Here is a 24,920-nt window from a genome sequence, read left to right as displayed (position 1 = left end):
GTATATATATACACACACAAATGTAAGTATTAGTATGTACGTATTCGCTCGTAGCTTGAAAAAGGCAGTATTCCATGATGGCTCGTCCATCGTGAAAGAGAATCACGGAAAAGTGACTTTCTCGGTTTTTCCTCTTTGTTTCCTCGGCCCGTTTCTCTCGCATCGCACTGGGAACAATCGATTTTTCCGTGAAATAGGACCCAAGAGAACTCGGTCTCTCCCCGATCGATCGATCGAATCGAACGGTAACACAAAAAGATGCGATCCGAGTGGAATACATAAATGGGGAACGACGAGCAATCGAACAGAAAACAGCGACGGTGCGAAAAAATAACTGAAACGCCACGTGTCATTTTTTTCCAAGTACTTTTATTCACCTTTATACTCTTACGATTTCCAAAAAAAGGCTGATTCCTTCTCTGTTGCTTTCACGCCGTGGTATTCTTGAGATGCGTCGCATTCGATTTAATAAATTGTGTTCCCATGCGCTCAAAGAAGTCAGAACGTTTTCTTAAAGAAAAAAACAGAAGGGAAAAAAGAAAAGAAACAGAACGAAGAAGAAGAAGAAGAAGAAGAAAAGTAATTAGAACGAAGAAGAAAATAGAACGATTCCTCGCACACTTGACCATGAACAAGAGAAACATCTCGAAAAGGAATCCGTAAACGGAAAGCGAACTAAACACAAAACGACGAGGGTGCGTCTTCTGCATTCGCAAACTTTTTAGCGTCTTCTTCCGGTGTTACTCAATCTTTTTTTTTGTTGCTTCCTCTCTATCTCTCTTTCTCTCGCTCGCTCTCTCTCTCTCCCTTGCATTCTCTTGCGCTATGACTAGAGACTTAATAAATCGTTAATTTTGCATGCTATTCGTCGACAGTAAATATATATGTATATATATATATATATATATTTTTTTTTTTCGTATTCGTACAAAGAATAAGAAACCATATTGCTTCTGTGGCTCGAGGCTTCGAAATACAAAAATGAGAAGCCTCCACCGAGAGGCCACGGAATCGCGAAATACAAAAAGCACAGATCTTCTGTTTCCATTTATCATTATTATTATTCATTTTTTTTGCGATTTTCCACTAGCGTCCTTCTTCCTCCATCTCGAGAGATCGATGAAAATCTCCTGGTTCCTCGTCTTTCGCGAGAAACCACGGGCGATCTCGCGAAATCCCGAAGGAAGAAGGACCTCTCTCTCCCGTTTCTCGTTTTGGCGCGGAGAAAAAGATCGTCGATAAATTTTTTCCTCTGTTTTTTTTCCCCTTCGTTTGCCTAATTGGTCGCTAGAAGATATGGAGGCGTGTGACGTAAAGCGAGATTAGTCGAAAAAGAGTTATATCAAAAAACCGATTATAAACGTGTGTACCGTTCAAGAAAGTATGAAGGTTCCTCTTATAACGCCTTTAGAAACTTCTCAGAGATTTACTTGGTTCTATCCTTAACAGTTCATAGTCAGATTACGCGTGCCTGTCCCCGTTTATAGGAAAACAATTGCTGCTTGCTCGCGTTCCGGAAGCCACGCTTCACTCTCTCACTCTCTCATTCTCTCTCTCTCTCTCGCGCTCTCACTTTCTCTCAGCCAAAAATGATACTAAACAGAAAACACGATCATAGATATACACTCTAGAGAAAAGATCAGACGCGGGGCTAACGAACAATCGATCAGAAAACAAAACTGTAAAAATAGAAAACAAAGAAGAGAGAACAATGCCGACGAAGAGAATCGGTGGTACAATGGAATCAAAAGGAAAAATTCCACGTAAAAGAGTGAAGAAACGCGCTGCTCTCGAAGAGATGAATAAAAAGACACGGTTTATGGCAGCGTGGTCGCCGGAAAGCGATATCGGACCGTAATCCTGCTGTACTGAACAAGTTGATCCATCGTTATCTCCTTAGATACTTATATATTAAATATTAATAATTATAAATTACAATCATCGTTAATATTAATATTAAACAGTATCATTAATATTATTACTTTAAATGCATACACAGTTTAAACACCTATTTTTTCCGACAAAAAGAGGACAGTGGGGGGAGGGTGGGGACTGGTGGAGACGATGACGATAACGACGATGACGATGAAGAAGGTGACGGGTGGGATATGAGACAGAGGGGAACAGTGAAGACAGACAGATGAGAAACTCGAGGAGGATACGTAACAAAAGCGACATCGTACGAAAGAATGAATGAGAAATTAACGTTTTACAACTGATGAGAGGGCAGAGTGTAAGAATGATGGATTGAGAAGCTGGGGGGGGGGGGGGAGATGAGAGACGAAAGAACGACGAGGGGGTGAGAGAGAGTTTTGGTCTCGCGGTCCGTAGCTTCGATCGGTGTGATTCTTTGGGTCCTATTTCAGAGGAACTTCTGGGACGACTTTTCTCGTCAAGAACACGTGCCTTCCTTGTCGCGTCCGAGGACTCGGTTTTGTGTGTCGGTGCTTAACGACCGATATCAGAAGAAAACTGTGTATCTGTATGTGTGCGTGTGTGTCTCTGTGCGCGCGTGTCATCCGTTTTGTCGGGCGAGAGTTAGGAGGAATTCTTCTCGGTCTTCTATCTAGAAGGGATTCTAAGGAATGGAGGCTACAAACTAAACGATTACACGTTACATTAAATATCCCCTTGCTCTTCGTGCTCCGAGGCGAACTGCACAGAAATTAGGATACTCTCCGTGCGTTCTGTCCTGAACTCTCTTCTCTTCTTTCTTCTGTCGGGCTCTCGACAGCAATGTTCCTCTTTTTCTTAAAACGATCTCCGAACTTCGACGAAATGCGCGCGAGAGAATCGGACGAAGGAGCTTCGTGCAGAGTTGTTATTCATCCTGTGTCCTCTGCGTCTCCTTTTCTCGGTTTTTGGTAGTCACTTTCTTCCTCTCTCGCTCTCTCTCTCTCTCTCTCTCTCTCTCTCTTTCTCTCTCTCTCTCCCGCACTTTGATTGGGCCGCGTCTTCGAGACCTTTCGCTCATCCTCGCACATGCGAAACACGTTCACTCTCGGGTTCAGTCTCTTGGAAAGCTCGAACATTCACTCAGCTTCGCGGAGAAAACGAATAGAAAAGAAGTTGGAGGGATAAATGGTAGAAGAAGTAGAAGAAGAAGTAAGGTGCGAGTGGGATGGTCCGTAACAGAGGTCTATACAAAATAAATAACGATACATCTATAAAAATTAAAGGTATTGATGGTGTGCTCGACGGATCGACGATCATCGATAGCCGATATGCTTCCTCTCTTTCTTCTCCGGTCGCAAAGATTATGGGGATCAAAAGTCGGGGAGGGCGAAACGAAAGAAAAACTAAGAGTCGGCCGTACAAGAAAATCAGATTAACATGATTGGAGATGTTTGTGTGTGTTTACGTGTGCGTTCGACCCGCACGTCGTCACGTGCGTTCGTGTCAGATGCCTTTCGTTTGCGCCTTCGTGTGCAAATGTATGTGATGGAGTTCCCTATGTACGTATCTTTAATACACGTGCGTACGGTGTGTGCGTGTAGATTTGAATGCAATATGCGAGATTATCGTAACCCTGACTGCTCGTCGTCGACATACGTCATGTTTTTGTGTGTGCGCCACGCGTATGCATTATACATACATGTATATATGCATATATAGATACATATATGTGTATCTACATACATACATATGCATACACATATATAACATATTATACACATATATATATATGCAAATATGTATATAGAATTCTCATGACCGTGTTTGCTTTTGTGCCGCGCACGAGCGACCGTGTTTTCGTTCTTTCATCGAGTCTTGCCTGGTACGACTCCTGCTTTCGTGCGTGTCGAGAAGAAACGTATGAAAATCATCAACCGCCGTAGGAGCAGCCTTATGTCGGCGCTTCGTCGGCAGTGAATACGCTCTCGGGACCCATTTTATTGTTTTCCTCGAAATGAAACGCCCCTTCCATTTGCCGGACGAGCACCGAAGGTGGCAGCGATGATTATCGGTGATCGTCCGGGTCCGAGAAACCTTCGAGCGGGAAGATCTTCGAGGAGAAGCTATCGGAGTTATGGTAACAGCACGTGCTCTTCGAGTATCGTCGAGAAACGTGTGTGGGAGTCGGAGAAGAACGAAGTGTGCGCGCGGCGTGTCGGAGAGGATTTGGCTCTGTTTGCCTTGGTGCTGCTCTCCGTTCTGCCGTTTTATGGCTTTCACGCTTCTCACTCTCTCACTCTCTCTCTCTCGCTCTCTTTTTCTCTTATTCTTTCTCTCTCTCTCTCTCTCTTTCGTTCTCTCTCTCTCTCTCTCTCTCTCTCTCTCTCACTCTCAATCTCGATCGTCATTGGATAAGAATAATTACGTCCGAACGACAGTTCTCGTGCTTAGAAGCGTTGATATTCACGAGTGATCTTATCGCCGACTTTGCCGCGTCGCCAGGTCAAGTCGACGACGCTTCTCCGGTAGTCCTTTTTGCCACCACAACCCAAAACGCTCTTGAACTCGCTGCTACCGCTGCTGCTGGTGGTGTTGTTCCCGCTGCTGCTACTGTTCCCGGCCTCGTGGCCCATCGTGCCAACGCTTTTTTTGTCACCTTTGCTCTTGCACTTGCTCTTGCTCGGCTTTTTGCTGCTGCTGCTGTTGCTGCTACTGCTGTTGCTGGTGTCTGTCGGTGGTCCAAACTTTCTGATCAACGTCAACTCCGGTGAACCGGGCGAGTAGCTCGCCTCCATCGAGGATACGGACACGCCGACTTCGGTGGTCAGGTGGTGGTACTTAATGCTTATACTGTACGCTGATTGGTTGCAGTTGGTTCTTTGGAGGAACGACTTGGGGAGAACCCCAAGTTAGTTCCAAATACGAAGGAACGAGTCCCAGGAGCCCGTCGCCACCGCCATGCCGTCCTCCGTTACGCCTAGGCAGGACACGCGATTGTCGTGGCCCGCCAGGATTCCTGTTCGACAAAAATCAGATCATGCCAACACCTCCGTTTATCCCCTAAAACTAGCCTCGACACTGTCCCTACAGAAAATTTAATGATAGGTCTCCGACTCCATCGCGCTAGTTCGAGAAGACTCCGCGACGTTCTCCATCAAACAGTTCCAAAAGAAATTCTTAGCTGCGATACCCTAAAACCAAACTTTCCCCCATAGAATACTTAAAGCTTCAGGCTCCTTGCGCTACTCGAAGAAGCCTCCTTCGAACAATTTCGAAAGAAATCCTTAACCATGTTCCCAGATTCTTTAACCAATTCGATCAATCTGGTTGCCGATTTGCCAGATTTGAAATACTTTTGGACAGCGCCTAACAAAATTGAATGAAATTTTGAAGCAGATGCACAAGGAAGGCGCAAGCAACAGAATGTTAACGCGAGGACGATAATGTTCCCTCGTCTCAGAGTAAGACGTTAATCGGAGAAGGCCTGTTGCTAATCTAATTAGCGAGCAATTCGAGCCAAGTGTCCCGTGTGTTGTAGCCGGTGCTTTCGACTCTCCGTGTTCCTTGAACTATTTCAACAGTGCGCTACAGGACGAAGTTTTTCCCGCGTGAAAGGAGAGAGAAGGGCTTGAAATGAAATTTCTCTTCTCTCTGAACGCTGTTAAATAGAGAAACGAGGACGTACCGGCTCGTTCAACCTTCATCGAATCCCAGACGTTGCAGTTGAAGTCGTCGTAGCCGGCCAGCAATAATCTACCGCTCTTGCTGAACGCTACACTCGTGATACCGCAGATAATACTGTCGTGGCTGTAGATGGACAGTTGTTGATCCGCCCTGATGTCGAACAGTCTGCAACTCGCGTCGTCCGAACCCGTCGCGAAAGCGTATCCATTCGGGAAGAACTGTGCAGCGTCAAAATTCATTTTTACTAGTCGTACCGCACCCTTTCTGCAATCAGTAGTCTTTCGACCTTATGCAATATCACGCTTCTTTGGGCAATCTTAGATCAACAGAAACCGGGACCAAATCCTTCTCTTCGATTAAACTGTGAAATCATATTCGAACAATTTCTGAATATCATAAATACTCGAAAATCCAGGGTATGCGCAAAGGTATTTATTTCCTGGCTCTGACAATGACGGATGTTACTGAATAAAAGATCAAACGAAACTGAATTAAGTACCGATTAGCGCTTGCAATTTTGTAAACCGCCGATGATAAATGGTGATCGCATAAAGTCCGCAGTCTAGTGATTACGGTAGCGTGACGAGCGGAGGAAAGTTGTTAAGAAAGCGAGGATCCTCACCGTGACAGCGTTGATGTCACTCTCGTGACCCGGGAAAGTCTGCTTGCACGATCCCTCGCGAATATCCCAGAGTTTTGCACTGGCGTCGCACGCACCGGATACGAATGTGCGGGTGTCCGGTGCCAACGAGAGGGACATCACGTCTCCCGTGTGTCCGATAAACGAGGTGCACTGATGTCCAGTCTCTATGTCCCACAGGGAACTGGTCCGGCAAAAAGAGTATCCGTTTTCGAGGAGGTTCGAACACTTCCACGGCTGACATAATTACCAATTGGGAAGCAGGGGAACACAAGGGAAAACACGGACCATTCTCGGCTCTATCCAAACTCGATTTAAACCCTCTACTGCGGCCTCCTAGGGGTAGCAGGTTACTCTAGCTACTTCAACCCCTTGCCTCTTGTTATTGGTAAGGAATCGGGAAATACTGTACGTATTTAGAAGTATGCGACTGTTCACTGCATCGTTCATGTGTTTTTACCATTACCTTGTTTCTTTACTTTTGTATTCGGCGTCTTAGCAATCATCGTTCATACTTAGGGAATGTAGCATTTTCAGTACTTTGTGGGCAATTATCTGAATTAACCAAATCCAATCTAACCAAGCGACGGTCTAACTCGATGCAACGGGGCTAAGGATTAACGAGGATCCAGAAATGGCATCGGGAGGGATCGTTGAAGCGGTTCCTTACCAAGTCATGTCCCCGGAACTGGTTACGATCTGGCTGTCGTCGTAGAATCGACAGCAGGACAAGTACCCGGTGTGTCCCGGCAGCTCTCTGCTAACTCTCACGTTTCCTTCTCTCGTTTTCAGACTATAGATGGAACAAATGTTGTCCAGGCCACCGCAGGCCACGTAGCTGCCTGACGGAGCGTACGCACAGGTCATCACCCACGAGGATCGCAGGGGGATCGCATGGACTTTGTTCGTGGTGTAACTGTCCCATACGATTAGCTTGCCGTCTTGCGACGCCGATACTAAATTTCTGTTAACCAAGCTGTTGTTTCATCGATCCAATCACTTCGATACTTCCGCTACTAACTATCAAAATGAGACGGTGCTTGTACCTTGAGTCGCTGCCCCAGTGCATCGCGTAAATCTTGGCTAAGTGACCGCGCAGCGTGCGTCTCGTACGCATCTGTATCCGTCCGATCGGGTCCATGTTCGACGTGGCCTGCACCAACGTCGTGTCGCATGCTGCTTTCCGGGCATCCTGTACAAAACACGTCGAATTAATTCTCGAACATTCGAATCATTGAACAGGGGAACAGGGGAACAAGGAAGTCGGAGCCGAAGTCGCGAAGTTCAACTACTATAATCGATGAAACTATGAACGGAGTAGTCGTCGTTTTTTCATTAAAATCTCCAAATTTTCGAAGCTTCCGCTCGATCGTGTGATTTGCACTGCGACACACAATTCGACAACGTTCTGCCTAAAAATGAATTCGATAATTTCCTCAAACTATGCATAATTTATTTCATAAACTATAGCGAACCATAGACTGTCGTCTCTATGGTGATTCACAAAACATCGCGATCAGAGAAACATCTGTGACAAAACTAGGCGTCGATTAGATGGGAAAACGTGGCTGACGAAAAAATCTCGGAAGGTCAGAAGTCGCGTGGCCAGCCATGTATCATGTTCGGCTGTTTGAAAAAAGAAAAAGAGGATTTAGGGCCTGGAAAAAAAGGGAGGAACAGACGTTGGATAGGCGACGGATGATCGCGTTGACCTTTCGCGACGACTGGGAATGCAACAGCGTGCTCATACTCGAAGAATGCAGTCATGATTCAGTTGAAGAGTCCTAATTAACGGCGTGTTTCGTGCCGATACGTGCGGGGAGCTTTCCAGGAAAACGTCGATGGCAGAGTGTCGCGTCCGTGGCCGATTCGAAATCGTAGAAACGGAGAAAGCGAAGGGAGAGAAGGAGAGAAAGGGAGAGGAACGTGGCACGTTAAAAACGTTGATTCTATTTATCGCAGGCGGCGCATTAGCGTGCACGGCCGACGACGCGTGTAATTTCACGCACGCTGGACGAAGGGAGAAAGAGAGAAACACGCGTCGAGAAGAAACAAGACCGAAAGCTGGAGAGAGAGAGAGAGAGAGAGAGAGAGAGAGAGAAAGAGAGACAGAGAGAAAGAGAGTGAGAGAGAGGGACGGCGGCGTATTGATCAGAGAGAAGCGACGGTTATGCCGCGCCCTACCACCACCACACACCACACTACTACTACTACACCTCCGGGCTTCCACGTTTTCACCATGCACACAGGAATCGCCATCGACAAGGATTTTCCACCGGAAAGGGCTTCTAATTCCCGCGGAACTTCCGACTCCTACAGCGACGACTGTTTAAACGATCGAACTAATTGACCAAGGAATCGCGCCGGATTCCCACCCCCGGCTAACACACGGGGGTCGAAAAGGGCTATCTTTTTCTCCTTTTTTACGAACGATGCCCGACACAAAGGGGACTCGCATTGTTCGGTCTTACATGCTTGAATGGGACGAGAGCCGTGTGGCCCAATTTCAAAGAGATTCGGAGATGATAGGGCAGGCGATCTCCTAATACTATTTATAAAGGGACCCTATCTCGATATCGAGTATCGATTTTCAAGAAAAAATGGGCACGGTCGTGCACGTCTTTGTAATCCACGATTGATTACAGGCGCGTTTCGTACCGGTGCGGTGCGGCAATAGTTTCCAGGCTCGTTTCATTTTTAACCCTTTGCGGACAAGTACCGAGAACATTTTCCACGGAAAACTGCAACGCGTATTCGAGACTCGAATAACAGGAAAACTGAACAATCTTGATCTTTCGTTAGCCGCGTAACCGAACGAAATGTTTGATTTCCGACCGCCGAAGGGTCAAGCCGCTACTCGAAAATGGAGCTGACCTTTTATCGCATCAGCTTCTTCAAATTGGAACGTACTAATCGGAATCCAAATATTTTCTAGTTTCTGGTTCTAGAAATGTTTGTACGTCCATGAACAGAAGTTGGAGCTGCCAACGGGGTTTAAGAAGACGTAGCTCTCCGTACTAGAACGATTCCAGATGCGCCGAAGGAGGAAGAGGATTTCTAAATAATGTTTGCGATTTTGTTTCCAGCCCTTAGGGTCGAGCACGACGGAAAATAAAAAATCGCTGACTCGTTAGGGACAGGATAGGGGTCGGTTGTTTAATGCCAAGTGCACTTCGGGCAGGAGAGAGACGCCCTAGACTTTTTTCTTTTGAGACAATACACCGCTGTTGCATGGAGAACTGTTGCTTTGTCCCCGATGTCTCCGAGACCGCCGGCGAACAATGAGAATGTGTGAAAGTGTCGGGCCAATTTCAGCGACGCACCCAAGCCCTTGTCTAGGCGAACTACCGCCTACAATATATAGATCGCCGTAGAAATAATTCGCGCTAAAACGCCCTAACGTCGAACGGGACACCGCCCAATGATAGCAGGCCGCGCTATCGTTCACGGTTTCCAGATAATTCATTGGCAGGAAATTCTCGCGATATGGAATTCCGCGTGGGGAGCGATAGAAACCAGCACTGAAACCAATCCTGGAAACCTTTGTTCTAAGCGAAGTTATTAAACCACCCCCGTACATTATTAAATCCCCATGCTTCGTTTATAAGGAAACACGCGAAAATTATTATTACAATTTAGCGCTTTGTCATATGGCCTTTTTTCAATGCTAAACCTCATTATCGCAAAACGATTTCTTATGAGAAAAAGAATCTTTAGATTTTTCATGTAATCATCAAATATTTGTAATGAAAAACAGATAAATTGGTCGAGATAACGCACGAAGAAAATGTATCCGAAGTGCGAACGGTAGTCCCTTCGAGTCAACCCTTAAGCGAACTCCGGGGTCCGACTAATGGTCCACACAAACTCTGTCAATGTTAAGTAAAATGTAACAATTCAACGAAATTGAACAATGAACATGTCGCGGAAATTATTGCGTTCGTCGAGTCGGAAATTGAAAGCGCGCTCAAGGATCAACCCTAATGGCATAATCGCGGTTGAAACGAGGGAATGGGTTGCGATGGAAAGATCGAACTTACTCGAACAGCATTCTTGAGAGTTTCCGCCTCCTGGCGAAGGGTTTCGAGCTCGCTCATGATGTCTGTCTAGCGATACGTCGGTCACGGGGACACCCGTCAAGGGCGGTAGAGGGTGTCTCGTGAGGAGGTGGAGGTGGTTGAACCCCCGGCGAGCCTTAAAACGTGGTTCTCGAGGGTCTCGCGGCTTCTATCTCGTTCGCCTTCGAGCTTGGAAGGTAGCTGGGGCCCAGTGTCACGCCGTCGACGCTTCTTTCGACGGGCAACGCAGTTCGTCGAGTTTTCCACCACCGGGAACAGGAATAGGTAGAAGAAGAAGAACGAGAAGAAGAATATCGAGTCTCCCTCTCCAACTGGCTTCGCCGGTCTCTTCTCTTTTCGGGCCTGATGCTTCCCTCAGATCTGCTGCTGCTTCTTGCACGGCTTCCGTTTCCGCCGCTACCACCGGAACCAGAGTCAGGCCACCGCTGACTCTCCCGCCCCTCGCGCCAGCTTCGACACCTCCTAGCGAGACCGTTGCCACCCCTGTTAACAGATTCGTCAAAATTAGATCTAACTTCGAGAACAAGCAAACGGATCGCTGCCGATTTGGCTCGTAAAAAGTGCAAACTTTCGGGACCGATTGTGACCAACGGGCTTAGAAATCGATCGGCGGCAGCTCCAAAGGAAAAGATAACGCGTCGCACATACTTGCACCGATCGACTTCTGAACCCTACTATTAACGCGTCCCGATAAAATGAAAAGAATCCGGCTGGTCCCTTTTGAAAGGCTCGGATCGAAAATACCAAAGGTACCTGACGCAAACTTTGCAGTCCATTTCCGGATCGTTAGTTAATTATAATCTCTCGGGGAACTAGAAAAGACTTCCGAGTTTGATCTTTGGCCCGGTGAATCTTTAAGCAGGTTCCAAGTTCGAGGACTGCTTGCTTCCGAGCGGTTAATTAGTTGTCGGAATATTAGTCTATCACGGGACCGTACAAGCAGGAACGCATTAATCGTTCTATTCTGGTCGCCGAGTAAAGCGCATTCGTGTCACGGACAGCACATTTTTTTCGTTAGCGCGCTAGTAGAGCGTCATTAATCTTCGAGTAGATAAAGAAGACATCCTGCTTCTGGGTTTCCAGCTTGCTCCCCTATTCCCGGCTTGAATTCACGGGAAAAAAGGAAAGAAAAACGAAGCGTTCCTTGAAGCGGGCCGTCGTACGCGCGAGGATTCCGCTGGGAACGTGCTATTTTTATCTAACGAACCGACCGCGACCATGGCAGACGTGCGTTATCTACGAATTTGCTGGTAATCGTTGGAAAGACTCGCGAGAAACTCACGATCGAGCTCGTTCGGCATCGGCCGGATTCTCACGAACCGCGCGAGAAACAAGGGGAACGGAGTTTCGCGACAGATAGGCCTGCGGATTTTTCAGGTTCCATCGGAATTCGGCGGCGACGAGCATCCTTCACCTCCAAAAGGTCTCACAACCCGGGGAATCCGAGGGTTGTCGATCTAACGCAAGTTGTTCTCATTTTCCGGAACCGATGGGGTCGCTCGGCGCATGAGCAACCACGATGAAACCGAGAACTATACAGGGTGTCCCGTAGAAACTAACCTGCCGACAAATTCGCGAAACGAACATCCTTGTCTCGTAAGAGTTCGACTTTCGACCCCTAGGAACGCGTCGAACACCTGCACCAAGAACACCACCTGCCTACTTCTCTTTCTCTCTCTCTTTCTCTCGTTCACTTTTCAACCGCTGCTCATCACTCGAAATCAACTTTCTTCCTCTAGAACTTCTCCAGAAACATCCGCAGCCGAGCGCGAGCTCCCCATTATTCACGATTCCAGGCAGTTCACTTCTCAACGAGCGCCAGAATAATTCACAGAAGCAAACAGAACAGCTAGAACAGCTTCAGACCCTCCCCCGCCAAGGACGCCGCGGAGGGTGTACACCCTTCTATTCGCATTTCCAGGCAGTTTGCTTCTCAACAAGTTGCAGAAAAATTCACAGAAGCGGAGGTGGATCGTTCACGTCGCTGGAACTGAAGCTCCTACCCTCCGGATCGCTTCAAACACCCTCGCCGAGGGTGCAACGGAGGGTCCGCTCCCTTGCTCGCGTTTCCGAGCGGCTCACTTCTCGGCAAGTGCCAGAAAAATTCACAGAAGCAAACCGAGACTCGCTCTAGACACTATGACTCAACTTCCAACACCCCTGGCGAGACGGCGAGGGGGTGTACCGTCGCCGTGGTATTTAGGTTTTCAGGTAGTACACGTCTCAACAAGTGCCGGAAGAGTTCACCGAAGAAAATCGAGAGCAAACCGGATCGCTCTCGTCGCTGGAACTTAGAACTGACTCTGACGTCTCGAGAGAGGGTGTACGCGACAGGGTGTACACCGGCGGTATTCACAATTCCAGACAATTCGCGGCTCAACGAGCGCCGGAAAAATTCACAGAAGGAGACGAAGGGCGAACCGAATCGTTCTAGCCGCCGAAACCGAACTTCCAACCCCCACGACCGCTTCACCACCCCCACCAAAGATGTACATCACTGGTATTCACATTTTGTAGCATAATTCTCTTCTCAACAAGTGCGAAGAGAGGCTCGACAGGCCACGTTCCTCTCCGAATCTCAACTTCCAACCCCCGGGGCCACTTCGACACCTCCGCGAAGGGTGCAAGAGGGCGAACTCCCTGTTATTAATATTTCCAGGCGGTTCTCGTCTCAACAAGTGCCAGGAAGCTTCGCAGAAGGGGATCGAGAGCTCGAAGAGGCAGTTCCAGGTGAACTTACACGCTCCGTCCGTCTTCCCCCGTCGTCAGAGCGTCATGGATCCCTCGGCAACATAACCTCCCGGCGTGCAACGTTCTCGAGGAGGGCGAGGAGTAGCCTGGCCGTGCCCGTGTTCCACCGCCAGATTGCGCCCCCGCTGGAACGCCAGAAATTCCGGCGAAAGGTGTCTCAGACAGAGAGAGAGAGAGAGAGAGAGAGAGAGAGAGAGAGTGAGTGAGAGAGAGAGAGAGAGAGAGAGCGGGAGAGGGTGAGAGGAAGGGAGAGTTCTAGCACGGAAGAGGATCACGCACGCACACGTAGTACGAGGGCCGGTGAATCGCGCCCATTGGTGCGAGCGGCTCTTTTTTCATGTCGCGTTCACAGGAACCGTCGAAGCAAGGAATCGATGAACAGAGTCGTGGCTCGCCCCTTTCACTCCCTCGCCGCTTTCTCTCTCTCTCTCTCTCTCTCTCTCTCTCTCTCCCTCTCTCTTTCTCTACGTTCTCAGCTTTACTACCCTCTCTCCTCCTCGTCTGTTGCTCAGTCAGGGTGCACACGCGAGCGAATCCTCTTCTGGTCGACGTCCACTGGCTGGACACGTCCGAATAAGACTAAGGGCGAACGAAGAGACCCACAAAGCCGGACGCACCGATCTTCGACGGGGTTTCGAGAACCACACCCAGGCAGGACGACGCGGTGGTTTCGAGAGAAGACCGCCTGGGCTGATGAAACCAGAGGGAAGGGATGAGCGACGCTGGCGCCGCGGCGCCCGAGTACCGGCCGACTACCGGCGTCGCCAGGACGCCATTGTCGAGCGTGACAGGTTGCCGTTGGCGGTTCCCATTCTACGATAACCGTCCCTCCGCTCGCAGCACGGAAAACTACAGCCTCTGGCAACGAAACGAGTTTCCAAGATAGGGCGGCTTCAACCCCTTTGAGAATCTGTGCTACGAAGGCGCCCGGGAAAAGTTTCTCTCCGACTTCGAATTCTCCGAAGAGCTGGTTCCGATGATCGACTCGACAGCGACACGAATTTTCAAATCGTGAGCCGGATTGCTGGCAGTCCGAAGCATCCCTCTCGAGGGTCTATCCCCCGGGAGACAGCCGGAAGAAGTTTCAACGACTTCGAATCTTTAAAAAGAGACGATTCCGATGTTCGATTTCGCGCTGCAACTAATTTTGAAGATCAGGGCGGTTTTCCAGGATCACCCCCATCGAGAACCTACGCACGATACGCGTACCTGGAAGATCTCCCTATGATCGCTCTCTCGAAGAAGTAACTCCAGAGGTAACTCTGCGCTACGCGCCCTACGAAACTGAACGTACCAAGACCAGCTGGAAAACTTGTCCAGCGTTCATAAATGAAACCCCGAAGATCCTTCCAGTTTAGAATTTAGGGTATCGTCGCGTCCCCCGGGTGCTCCAAAATTCCATTCATTTCTGAGGGTGCTATCGATCAACCCTCGCGACGATTCCATTACACCAACGTGAAATCACCGTTTTTGCCCGAGCGATACATCTAAAAATGTTGATGCAGCTTCGGAGAGAGGAGTCCAGCCTCTCCCGAGGAATGTGTAATTAATGGACGGGACCGCGTTCACGACATTCGTCGCGGAAAAACGTGTCTGTGGCTTAGAGCTTGTTCGACCCAGATTCCGTTTATCGCCCTTATCAAGGAAGAAACTCCCGTGCGATGTTCGCGTGGATCAGTCGTTGTTCAGCCGTTCGGGGCTGGTGGGGGAGACTGGCGGACCTATCTGACTGAAGGCTCCTCTATCATCGGGATCCCTAGGCCGTCCTACACGCGTTCCCGGATGCACGAATGGGAGCAACAGTTGAACCACGCGGGTCAACGTCCAATACGATCTCTCGCACTTGCTCTCTCTCTCTCTCTCTCTCTCTCTCTCTCTCTCTCTCTCTCTCTCTCTCTCTCTCTCTCTCTCTCTCTCCTAGTCTCCCCATCTGCTTCGAACCGACTGTGTACAACCGCGAGGCTGCCAAGTAGCTCACACCAAGTGTGCACTTCGAGCAAGTCCCTGGCACGGCCCAACGGTCTTTAACAGCGGCGACAAAAGATGGCAGAGAAGCCAGGCAAGGCCTGACCGATCAGCAACGTGCCGACGGATTACGTTCGGACGCCTGTTGGAGTCGCACCTGCGAACGCGCCGTTCCAATCAGCAGCTGCGCCCCGTGTTTAGCCGACGAACCCTCTGTCCACCACCTTTTCCGCGATACAACCGTTCACGAAGCTGGCCTAGTTGGTCTCGGTTTCACCGATTTCCTAGCAATCCAGTCGATCAAACGACAGCCCTTTGGCAGAATCGAATCGCTTTTCTTCGAGGACAAAGTGGAAAAGTTAATTGGCGCTTTCGCAATTGAAAGGGCGAGTCAGCTATAGGCTGTACAGGTCGTTCACCCTAGAGGCTAGCACCTGCAGCGGCTGACACAGTTTTCTAGAACCCAGATGATCCGAGGGCTCGTCATTGATTCATCAATTGAAAAAAAACAACAAACTTCTGCCATCTAGAGCGACCAAGTAGATATAATCGTTCCGTTATCCAGTTGTTGTCCGCAGGTGCTTCATCCTAGGATCGAACGTCTCGACAACTTCGCGGCGTTACCTAGAAGCAGCAAAGTTGAAGAACCTAACGGCTACTGAAAAAGCAAACTTCTGCCGGCCAGAGCGACGAAGCGAAACACGGCGCGGCTAACTGTGGGCGGCGTTATCTCTGCATCGTGGCAGCGAGATTTTCTAGAAGCCGTGCAGCAGTAGCATCGAGACGCCGGTCGAAGAATAATTGAATGTAAATGGCGATCAAACGGGGCCTAACGATATTAATTACAAAGTATCCGCAGGTAAAGCAGCTTCGTTACAGCGGCTCCGTTCCCTCGGAAGAACGATAGAGCGGCATTACAGCTGATGACTGTAATTCGCATCGGCGCACGACCTACTTTCGAAACGCGTGGAATCGGAGAGGATCAGCTTCCAGCGGCGATACTCCGCCGTCTCTGGACTCTGTCGAACTTCTCGATAACCGTACACTCGCGACGACAGTCGCAGCTCCTCCGCCTAAATCATCCCCGCGAGACGTGCTCGCTTCTCGCAGGGGAGTCCTCTCCGACTTTCGGCGCGCGGCGGACGCGGATCGTCTGAGAATAGTACGAGAATAAAGAACGCGTCCGCTTAAAATAAGCCGTGACGCAAGCCGATCGATCTATCAATCAATCTGCAAACTGCACCGCAAAGAGAAACACTTGTTCGTTTTGTCCGACGCGTTCTCCCTATGAAAGCATCGATCGCGAAGACAGACGTAAACCGCCGAGCGAGCGAGCGAGCGACAGCGTCGATGTCGCGGAAAGAGAGCGAACCTAGAGCCCCTGGCCATTAACAATTCAAAGAAGTTAATTCAGGTGGAGGTATGAGTCACCGATCCGAACCTTCCATTGTTGCCATAAGAGGGAAAAGACGGCCGAAGGAAAATCAACCCCGAAACCGGCTGTCGTCCCCCTCTGGAGGTCCCGAGGGGTCGAGGAAGATCGATAGTTTCTCTCGGAGAGAAAAGAAAAAAAAAGAAGGAAACACGCTGCCTAGATCCCGAAGGAGCGTCGGAGTGCGTGCGCGCGCGTGCGATCTCGGTTAATCGGTGATCTGGGAGAGCTGGACAGAAGGTAATTAGCCAGTTGAGGATTCCTCTGTTCGCTAAATTTTTCAATGCCGCATCAAACATTCCGGCAAAAATGAGGACGTGCTCTCTGCTCCGCGCTGTTCTGCTGTGCTGGCTCGACGAATCCCAAGCGATCCGGAGCGGGACGATACATTGCGGCGAGGTGACGGCAGGTGAATGACGTCAGAAGCCAGACCGTGACGTCAGGATCTAACCTGAATACGGGAGCCGCCACCGATACCGGGCGGTTTTCTTTCGAGAATTCTATTTCGCCCCGAGAGTTTAACGTCTTCCCGAATCGATCCTCTATATTTAACCGCCGATAAAGATGTATCAATTGATCCGGGATGAAGAGGAACACAGCGATTCTCATCGGCGAGCACTCCGAAGAGGCGAAGGATCTTCTTCGGTGGCCGCGTGAAGAAATTAAGCCGCGAATAGACTGTTTCGCTATTTTTACGAGCCACCGTGACGTCAGAGAGCAAGGGAGCGAGAAGCAGGCACTTGAATGTTTGGATTATCCAAGAATCCAGAAGGCTGGTGGACCGGCCTCGAGGAAATTAGACTCTTCCGAGGAGAGCTGTCGCTCGATCGTACCGATTACCGTTATCGCGACTACTCGATCGATGAGAAATCGTACGGTATCGGTGCTCGAATCGTCTCCCTCCGGAGATTAAGCTTGAACGAAATTATTAGGTACAATCGTGACGAACTAGATACTAAATAAAATTTAAAAAAAAGACAAACTAAATATCTGACAAAAGGAATATTATATAAAAGAGTAAATTATTTGCGACTCGACCTAATAAACGGATTGAATCGTTATCTATCGTTGAGAGGGAACGATCGAAGAACGATCTCACGTCCAACATTCGACTGGAAACGAAGCAACCAACGCGAGAATTCAGCTTTTAAATCGACAACCCTTTTCTGCTGCTGTTCGTTTCGCTGCGTACGATGTAGCGGTCTTTACGTGCGACGAGAACGGTCGAAGAAGGGATAACCCATGGCGGACGAGGGGAACTCGTAACAGGACGTGACCCCGCAATCGAGAGGAGGGTTGCAGGGTGACAGGAAGGAAGGGAGGAACAGGGGTTTGCCAGTGGAATACATCATTGGCATTGCTTTCGCGCTCGCTGAGTAGCCGGCGACCTACTAACCGTGCTGCGAAACGCGATCGTCATTAGCTATCATTGTGCTTTATTATTTATCAGAGAACAGGAGCTGTTCTGCTCGGAAAGCTCTTTTCTCTTCTGTTGCGGATATCGGGAACACGTTCGAAGCGAGTTGTTTCGATTTTGATCAGGGTAGCGTAGGTCTTTTTTCGGGCACGATTAACTTTATGTTTATCGTGTGAGACATGTGAAATTCTCTTGGCTTGTTCATTTTTTAGTACAGAAATGTAACATGTATTATTCGATACGGATGAAGATAATTCTGCCCGGAAAAAAAGGTGCAGCAATCGGTCATTCCACGGTAACCAGCTCCACTACCCTAGTCCAACCTGCCCGATTTATGCAAATTCGCGTGAGGCTTATCTAGAAAACATAGTGGAAATAGATAATACCTAAGTTTACATTGTTTACTTATGTCTCTTTATCTAATTCTTATCGAGCAAGCCTGCGGTTTCAAAAAAAAACTATCGCGTTGCTCGATATTTGCCATGGAAATGAACAAAATTTCTGCATCGGGACTGCCTCAACATTATCGAAGGCGTCGATTTTGTCTATTAGTTCCCAAGTCTAGAAAGCTTGATCTACTACAAAGCAATTCCAATTAGACACGTTTGTTTGTCGCGCGAATCCTAGAAGAGGAGCAAAATAGAATATACGAATACCGTCTCTGGCTTGACGTGGTCCAGCAAGGGCTTAAAAGCGAAACGTTTTAGGGAACTTTCGGAAAAATTGCATCGGCTATTTGTCTCTTCCGAGTCTCGCGTATCAATATTCTTAACGCTCGCGGCAACAGATCGCGCAGCGGCTTGCTTATCAGCGAAGATTTCGACTGGCTCGAGCGCACGGTTGATAAGCAGTATTTGCAGATACTGGAATCAAGTCTGCTCGCCGAGCGTTATCGCAAACGCGAGCCAATTCTGCGACGCTCGTCGAATAGTAGCGCACTTTATATTACAGAATGCAGGGAGGGAGGGGTGGGAGAAAGATAGGGAAAGAGAGACGGCTCAAGACGGTCGGGCGATTCGATCGATCGGAGTATCGTTTTTCGCGTATTGATCGGCTCGCTTATCGAACTATATACCGTCAGCGAATGCTCGGCTATCAGGATCTGGTGAGTCGGTTCGCTGGTCGTGGCAGCGATCGATTCCTGGCCGATCGAGGGTGCAGGACCGATATCGGACAACGCCGGGCTATCGGCGTCGCATCTCTCGAGTGGCACGCTGTCAATTGCCGACGAAGAGACACGCCACTTGTCTTCGGGACTGCGACGACTTTATATTTCGAACCAATTAAAGGCGATTAAGACAGCTGCCGCAGCAATTGGCCGGCCAATAGCGCGCTCCTACGGCTCGGCGGCTTTCCTCGACGCTTTACCGAGAACCACAGAGTTTCTCTCGACCAGCAAAACCTTCCTCGACAGGAGGACTACCACCCTCGAATGATCGACGAACAGATGGAGCAACGGTGTCGTCGTTGATAAGAACGATAATTTTCAACGTTGCTGACCAGTCCCTCAAGGCCGTGCACCCGATTACGATGCTTCCTTCGCCATTCGTTTTCCTCGGCTGACTCATCGGCTGAGTAAATAAGTTCTCGACGCTCTAGGAAAGCCACCAAGATAAGGAAAAAAAATATTCATCGAATTTTACCATGACCATTCCAAAACGGTTCATTTCTGATGTTCGATAACCGGCGATGGTTTGCCGCGAAGTGATCCGTTTAACCCTCCAAGTGCGAATTTTCACCTCTTTTAGTCCTAACGTAATTCATAAAGTAAGAAGAGATAAGAAATGAAACTGTTGTTTATTAAAAATAGCGAGAAAACGATATTTTCTCAACTAAACGGGTTAAGGTGGCTTCGGAGCTGAGCCTGCCTAGGGTGGATAGCTCAAAATCGGGCTAACTCGGAGCCAGACAAGGGGAATCTTCCTAAGAAATCTCTGTTTCCACCCCCGGTATCGTGTCAAGTAAATACGACGTTATAAATTATTGTAGCAACACGAGAAAAAGTTAGTTCGGATGCTGGTCTGCTATGATGGGCGAATTAAGAACGCGCAGACGTAATTGGAGGCTGCGTAACATTCCGAGCATAACATTTTCTAAACAATTACAAATTCGATATCTCTTCGAGTAAGATAGAACCCCTAACCGTTTGTACGCGTGTATAATAATCTTTTGGAACAAGATGGAATGCCTGAAAGATAACGCAGCCTTTCGGATAAAAGAAAACCCCGGGAAAACTCCGCCGCATACAGTAGCAGATAATTTATTTATTTATTTATTTATTTATTTATTTAGGGGAAGAAGAATTCCCGTGGAAAACACAAAGATCACAAATTTACGATAGGAGTCAAGAAAACGGTGCACCTGACGCACGAAAGGCGCTCGGGTGAAAAAAGAATTCAAATGTTTACAACAGATGTTAACGGAATGATTAATGAAAACTATGAAACCATAAATTGCAGTCCTCCGCATTAACGCGAAGGCGACAAAAGCTGAACGAAATCGCGTGCAAATTGGAAGTCAACTCCTACTTAACCGGTCAACCATAATTTCCAGCTGCGTTCAGGAGCGGAGATCAAGAAAGAGCCGTGGCTCGGATCAAGGATCGATCGTTCACCGAAGAGCGGTCGCGAGCGTCGACTAGGCGAGCCTCGGGCAATAATTATGAAACGTGCAGCCACCGGATGATGAAAGTGTCATATTTTCGGCGGCGGGCACGTGTACCCGGTGCACAAAGCGGCGCCGCGGTATTTTTATCCGGCGGGTTCACGTTTTCGCAAAAGCATCGCGTCCTCGACGCCGGGTTTGTTTTCGCCTGCGATTTTCGGCACCCACCCCCCGCCATTATGCAACCAACCCCTCCCCTTTTTATTACGGTGGAGCTGCCGGAGCTGCGAAATAATAAAAACCCTTCCCCCCCCCCCCTGGAGGTTATCGCGGCGGTATGTGACTCACAATTTTCGCTCGGTCTTCGCTTTCTTCCCCTGAATATAACTACAAGCGAGATAAGGAGGTGGCTGCTTATCTCTCCACGTTCAGGCATATTCGATGTTTATGAAAATAAAAAATTTCTCCGCAGATATCGCGTGTTTTTTGTCCGCCGAATACCGGCCGGCTACGACGTATCGATTGCATTCTAGGGACGCGATAAGCTGCCGCGAAATAGACGAGGAAAAAGTCGGTAATTAGCTGCGATATTTCGCGGACGGGGTCACTGAATTACGCTCGGTGCACTCGAGCCGGTTATCTCATTCTTGAACCGAAATTGAGATTCGATCTCGCGTTTATACGATTCTTTCGCTCCGACCCGCTCCTTTTCGCGATTACGCTGTCGCCGATTCGTCTATTAACGGACACAAACTGAAGCATAGATCTCGTGTAACACGATAAATATCATTTAAAATTTCCTTTCTCGTGCAGCGATGTACGAAGTGTTAATCATCGCGAAAGAAATTGTATCGAAAGGGGTTCATCGTGGCGAGTGGAATTATAATGAACGCGAACGATACACTGGCCGAGACGAGATAAAACGAAGAAGAAGCTGTAACAACATGCATATAATTGCGATCCTATTTTACTTTCTACCCTCGATATCCTGTTTCTAAAATTACATTACCAAGAATAAAAGCCCTCTGTCAATTCGTATCGAAGCCAGGGAAATAAATAAATGATCACAACCCTGGACCTTTGGACGAATAAATAATTGTCCCCCGGACGATATAAATATTTGTCCACGCTTCTCTCTGGTCGGGAAGCCGAAACGTTCGGAGCACTCGAGGCCCGGGCAGGGTTGATCGTCGGAAAAATGCACAGGATGGATAGAATCACCCCGGCCGCGCTATTATAGCATTGCATAATGAAGCCGGGTAATAATAATTGGAGCAATAATAATATAACCAGAGGCTCGAGGAAGCGGGCGTTTTGCACGCATCGACCCAATAAATCCTAGACGCAGGCGTGAATTAACAGATGATGAAATACCTCTCGGCTCGCACCGTGAATTAATGGTTATTGATCCCCTATGTAAATTCGTAGTAATCTCGGAGTATCGCCGGCCAACCGGAGAAGTTCGGTGAAAAGTGCTCTCCCGGTTAGCGTTCGGAGAGTGCGGTCGGTAAATTCCGCGCGCGGCCATGCTCGTTAACCCTCTCGTTGCGGGACACGATTCTACAGAGATCTACCACGGCTACGATGTTCGTGGCATCTGTTACTCGTGTCCGGTTTCGCGTCCGAGTCGTCTCGAAACAACAAATCCGCCGACAGCCGTGAACAGTTAAGAAACAGATAATTCGTAGCGGCTATCGCTGTCGCGTTTCCACGAACGACGTTCAAACGCCGCTCGATTTCGGCGTCTATCGGGGGAAAGGGTTAACAGCTTCGTTCGCTCTGACTCCGTAGAAATTCTTGAACGAGGAAAGTTCAGCTTAAGCAGGAAGAATCTCATTACCGCCCGGAGCCGGCGGTCGGGCGGATACTGGCTCGGCTCGGCTCGGCTCGGTCTCGGTTGCGAAAAAGGGGAAATAAAAATCTATACCGTCGATCCTCTTTTCCAGAGCGTCCGAGAGAGTATTTTCCGGCCGGTCGGTCGTTCTCGAATGTAACAGCGGGGCGAGGAATCGGGCGAAACACGGTCTCGGTGTTAAAATAACCGCGATGACGGAACGGGGAAAATTTGACAGCGTAGCCTAGGCGGCCGCCATGTTGGCTGCTCGCGATCCAGCCGAAGGGCCGGCCTCGATTCTATTATAACGTTAACGATTACACGGCCAACGGGGACGTGGAACGGCGCACGGGACGCGACGATAAACGATAACGGTAATTATCGTACCTGGAGCTCCCTAACGGAGCGACGCTTGCCAAAATTCCCGGCTCGACGTAACGGCCTCTATGTCCCACGAACGGCTCCTCTCTCTATCACTCGTTCGCTCTCTCTCTCTCTCTCTCTCTCTATCTCTCTCTCGCTCTCTCTTTCTCTCCTGCAACGGCGGGCCTTCTTCCCTATCCTCTTCTTTCGGTCTGCTCACATCGATGACGATGCACTTTCCTTTTCACACCGTCTCCGTCCCCGATACACCGTGTCGTGAAACGGAACGAAAGAAACGGCACTCGTCGACGACGACGACGACGACGACGGCGACGACGCGCGCGATCAACGGATCCTCTCTCTGTCGCGACACCACCGACGACCGCCACTTCTCTTTTTAAGGTTAACTCCCCGCGAAGTCACTGCTGGGACCGCTGTGTACTACGTAGACGCGGGCACAACGTATCCGCCTAATAAGTTCTCCTCGGTCGAACGACACCACGCTCAGGCGATTGTTTTCATTGATAAAAAAGAATGATTACTGACACGAAGCAAGCGAAGCTGCTGTTGCTGCTACTGCTGCTCTGCTTCACGGCTCTGGCGGGCGGCAGGGCGGGGCTCCGTGATTCGAGTCCCGTGGACCCCGTGCACCCCGTACGAACAGCCACGAACGACCACGAAGAAACTCGAGCACCGGTGGCGCCTCGATTACCGCCAGCCGCCATTTTCAAAATTCAATTGCAATAACTGCTGCACAAAATCTTCTTACGGTTTCACGTTCGAACGTCCGTCCGATGCTTTTCTGTCCGATAGAAACATGAATGCGTCGATCTGTAATTAAAGATTGTGTGCTTTGTCGATTCCTCTCCTAGCAACGTCGATTTTAATCGTGGATCTTCTTTTTGCTCGTCGACACCGATGCTAACGTTTGTCGAATGTTTCGAAGTATTTTTGTGATTCGAAACCGTCTCGATTCCTCTAGTAGCTTTGATTATAAACGGGAACTTTTAACCCGTATTCGGGTGCAGCAATAAATTTTGAAGATCGTAGCAATTATAAATATAATATTGTATCAATATTAAAATCCTGTCCTATGAAGGATTCCTGTTCGAAAGAATGCACGAACCAATTTCTTTCGTAGAATCGACATGCGAGAAATGAGAAACATATTTCTTGAACCATTTCGATGAATATCAATGCGCCATTTTTTACGGTACACGATGCTCTGCTAGGTGGCAGGTGCGCCTGTTCTGGAAGCACTGACCAAACTCAAGGAAATGGAACTGAAACGGCTTCTATCGGGGAATAACTATACCTCGTCTGCGTAAGTACGTACCTTATGGTGCTAGGGTAGTTACGTGATTTTACGGATTCAGCAGGTCGGTATCTGCTGTACAGATTCCGTTAAATGGTACATATTATCTACAGATATGAAGCTGCTTCATGAATACAAGATGGAGCCATCAGCATTTTCTATCAGGAACGAAAAAGAAGCTCGATTCAAATAGGAATATTCTCCGAATCGAGAAATGTAGTCACATTATATTATAACTTTTGAACCATTGGAGATATTGCAATGAAATTTCCCCTAAAATATTTAAAAATATAATCATTCTTAACTTTAGATAATTATTTTTTGCATTTGTTAAGCAATCATTTCTAACATCCACGTGTAAGTGGATTACCTAATATTTATGCATCAAAAGTTTTTCTTTATTTCGAGTTATGCTAGCTAATTTTGTTTAAACATTACAGAGTACTAGAAGATTTCATTAGGAAAAGAAATTCTTATAATTATTAATATATACAGCTAGAAATAATAAATGTATCAATAGTATATTTTCGATGTAATGATGCTTCGATAAAATCGTGATATAAGAATCGCTTTGTATGTTTGACGTTATTAATTATTTCCATTACGAAATGATACGACGAAATAGCCACGGGATTATTTAATAATATAATTTTCAATAAGACTTCTCGTTAATATTAAACATCGAAGAGCAATTGATTTATCAACGAAACTCGTCTGCTGCAATAATTTCTCGTATCATTCGTGCTCGAAATATTACTCCATGTGTCTGATTCTACCGATTATTTTCACTAACAAATTAATTGGCAAAATAGCCAGTAAGGTGCTTGATCAAACTTTTAACAAACAGAATTGTTATAAATATTAAGAGTTGAGAAATAGTAAATTTATTAACGAAGGAAATTCGATTTAATAACTCACCGATCGATTTATACAAATCTCT

General features: G+C 48.1%; 1 protein-coding gene across 3 annotated transcripts; it reads right to left on the bottom strand.

The window, feature by feature from the left end:
* Positions 1-349: 349 nt before the first annotated feature.
* Positions 350-23,282, bottom strand: Gbeta13F (guanine nucleotide-binding protein subunit beta-1). 3 transcript variants are annotated; one of them, XM_033480704.2, is made up of 8 exons: positions 13,536-13,723; positions 13,040-13,175; positions 10,261-10,782; positions 7,267-7,412; positions 6,891-7,196; positions 6,203-6,404; positions 5,582-5,798; positions 350-4,912 (listed from the first exon to the last, which is right to left on the bottom strand). In XM_033480704.2, exons 3-8 carry the CDS (start codon positions 10,315-10,317, stop codon positions 4,806-4,808), a joined length of 1,035 nt encoding a protein of 344 aa, XP_033336595.1. In that variant the 5' UTR covers positions 10,318-10,782; positions 13,040-13,175; positions 13,536-13,723; the 3' UTR covers positions 350-4,805. The 3 variants fall into 3 exon arrangements, with proteins under 3 accessions (XP_033336595.1, XP_033336594.1, XP_033336596.1); XM_033480703.2 differs by lacking the exons at positions 13,040-13,175; positions 13,536-13,723 and adding an exon at positions 22,690-23,282; XM_033480705.2 differs by lacking the exons at positions 13,040-13,175; positions 13,536-13,723 and adding an exon at positions 22,690-23,280 and having other exon boundaries at positions 6,891-7,184.
* Positions 23,283-24,920: the final 1,638 nt, after the last annotated feature.

The sequence above is a fragment of the Megalopta genalis genome, chromosome 11 (genome assembly GCF_051020955.1).
Source record: "Megalopta genalis isolate 19385.01 chromosome 11, iyMegGena1_principal, whole genome shotgun sequence".
In the NCBI taxonomy this organism is placed as follows: Eukaryota; Metazoa; Arthropoda; class Insecta; order Hymenoptera; family Halictidae; genus Megalopta; species Megalopta genalis.
This window is presented reverse-complemented; position numbering and strand designations above follow the sequence as displayed.

Coding starts and splice junctions, on each gene's coding strand:
- Gbeta13F (XM_033480703.2), bottom strand. CDS start 10,317: ATGAGCGAGCTCGAAACCCTTCGCCAGGAGGCGGAAACTCTCAAGAAT. Junction 6,405..6,890: donor AGTTCCGGGGACATGACTTG/GTAAGGAACCGC, acceptor TTGCCGGACCAG/TTCCCTGTGGGACATAGAGA. Junction 4,913..5,581: donor GATGAAGGTTGAACGAGCCG/GTACGTCCTCGT, acceptor TTTGTCGAACAG/GAATCCTGGCGGGCCACGAC.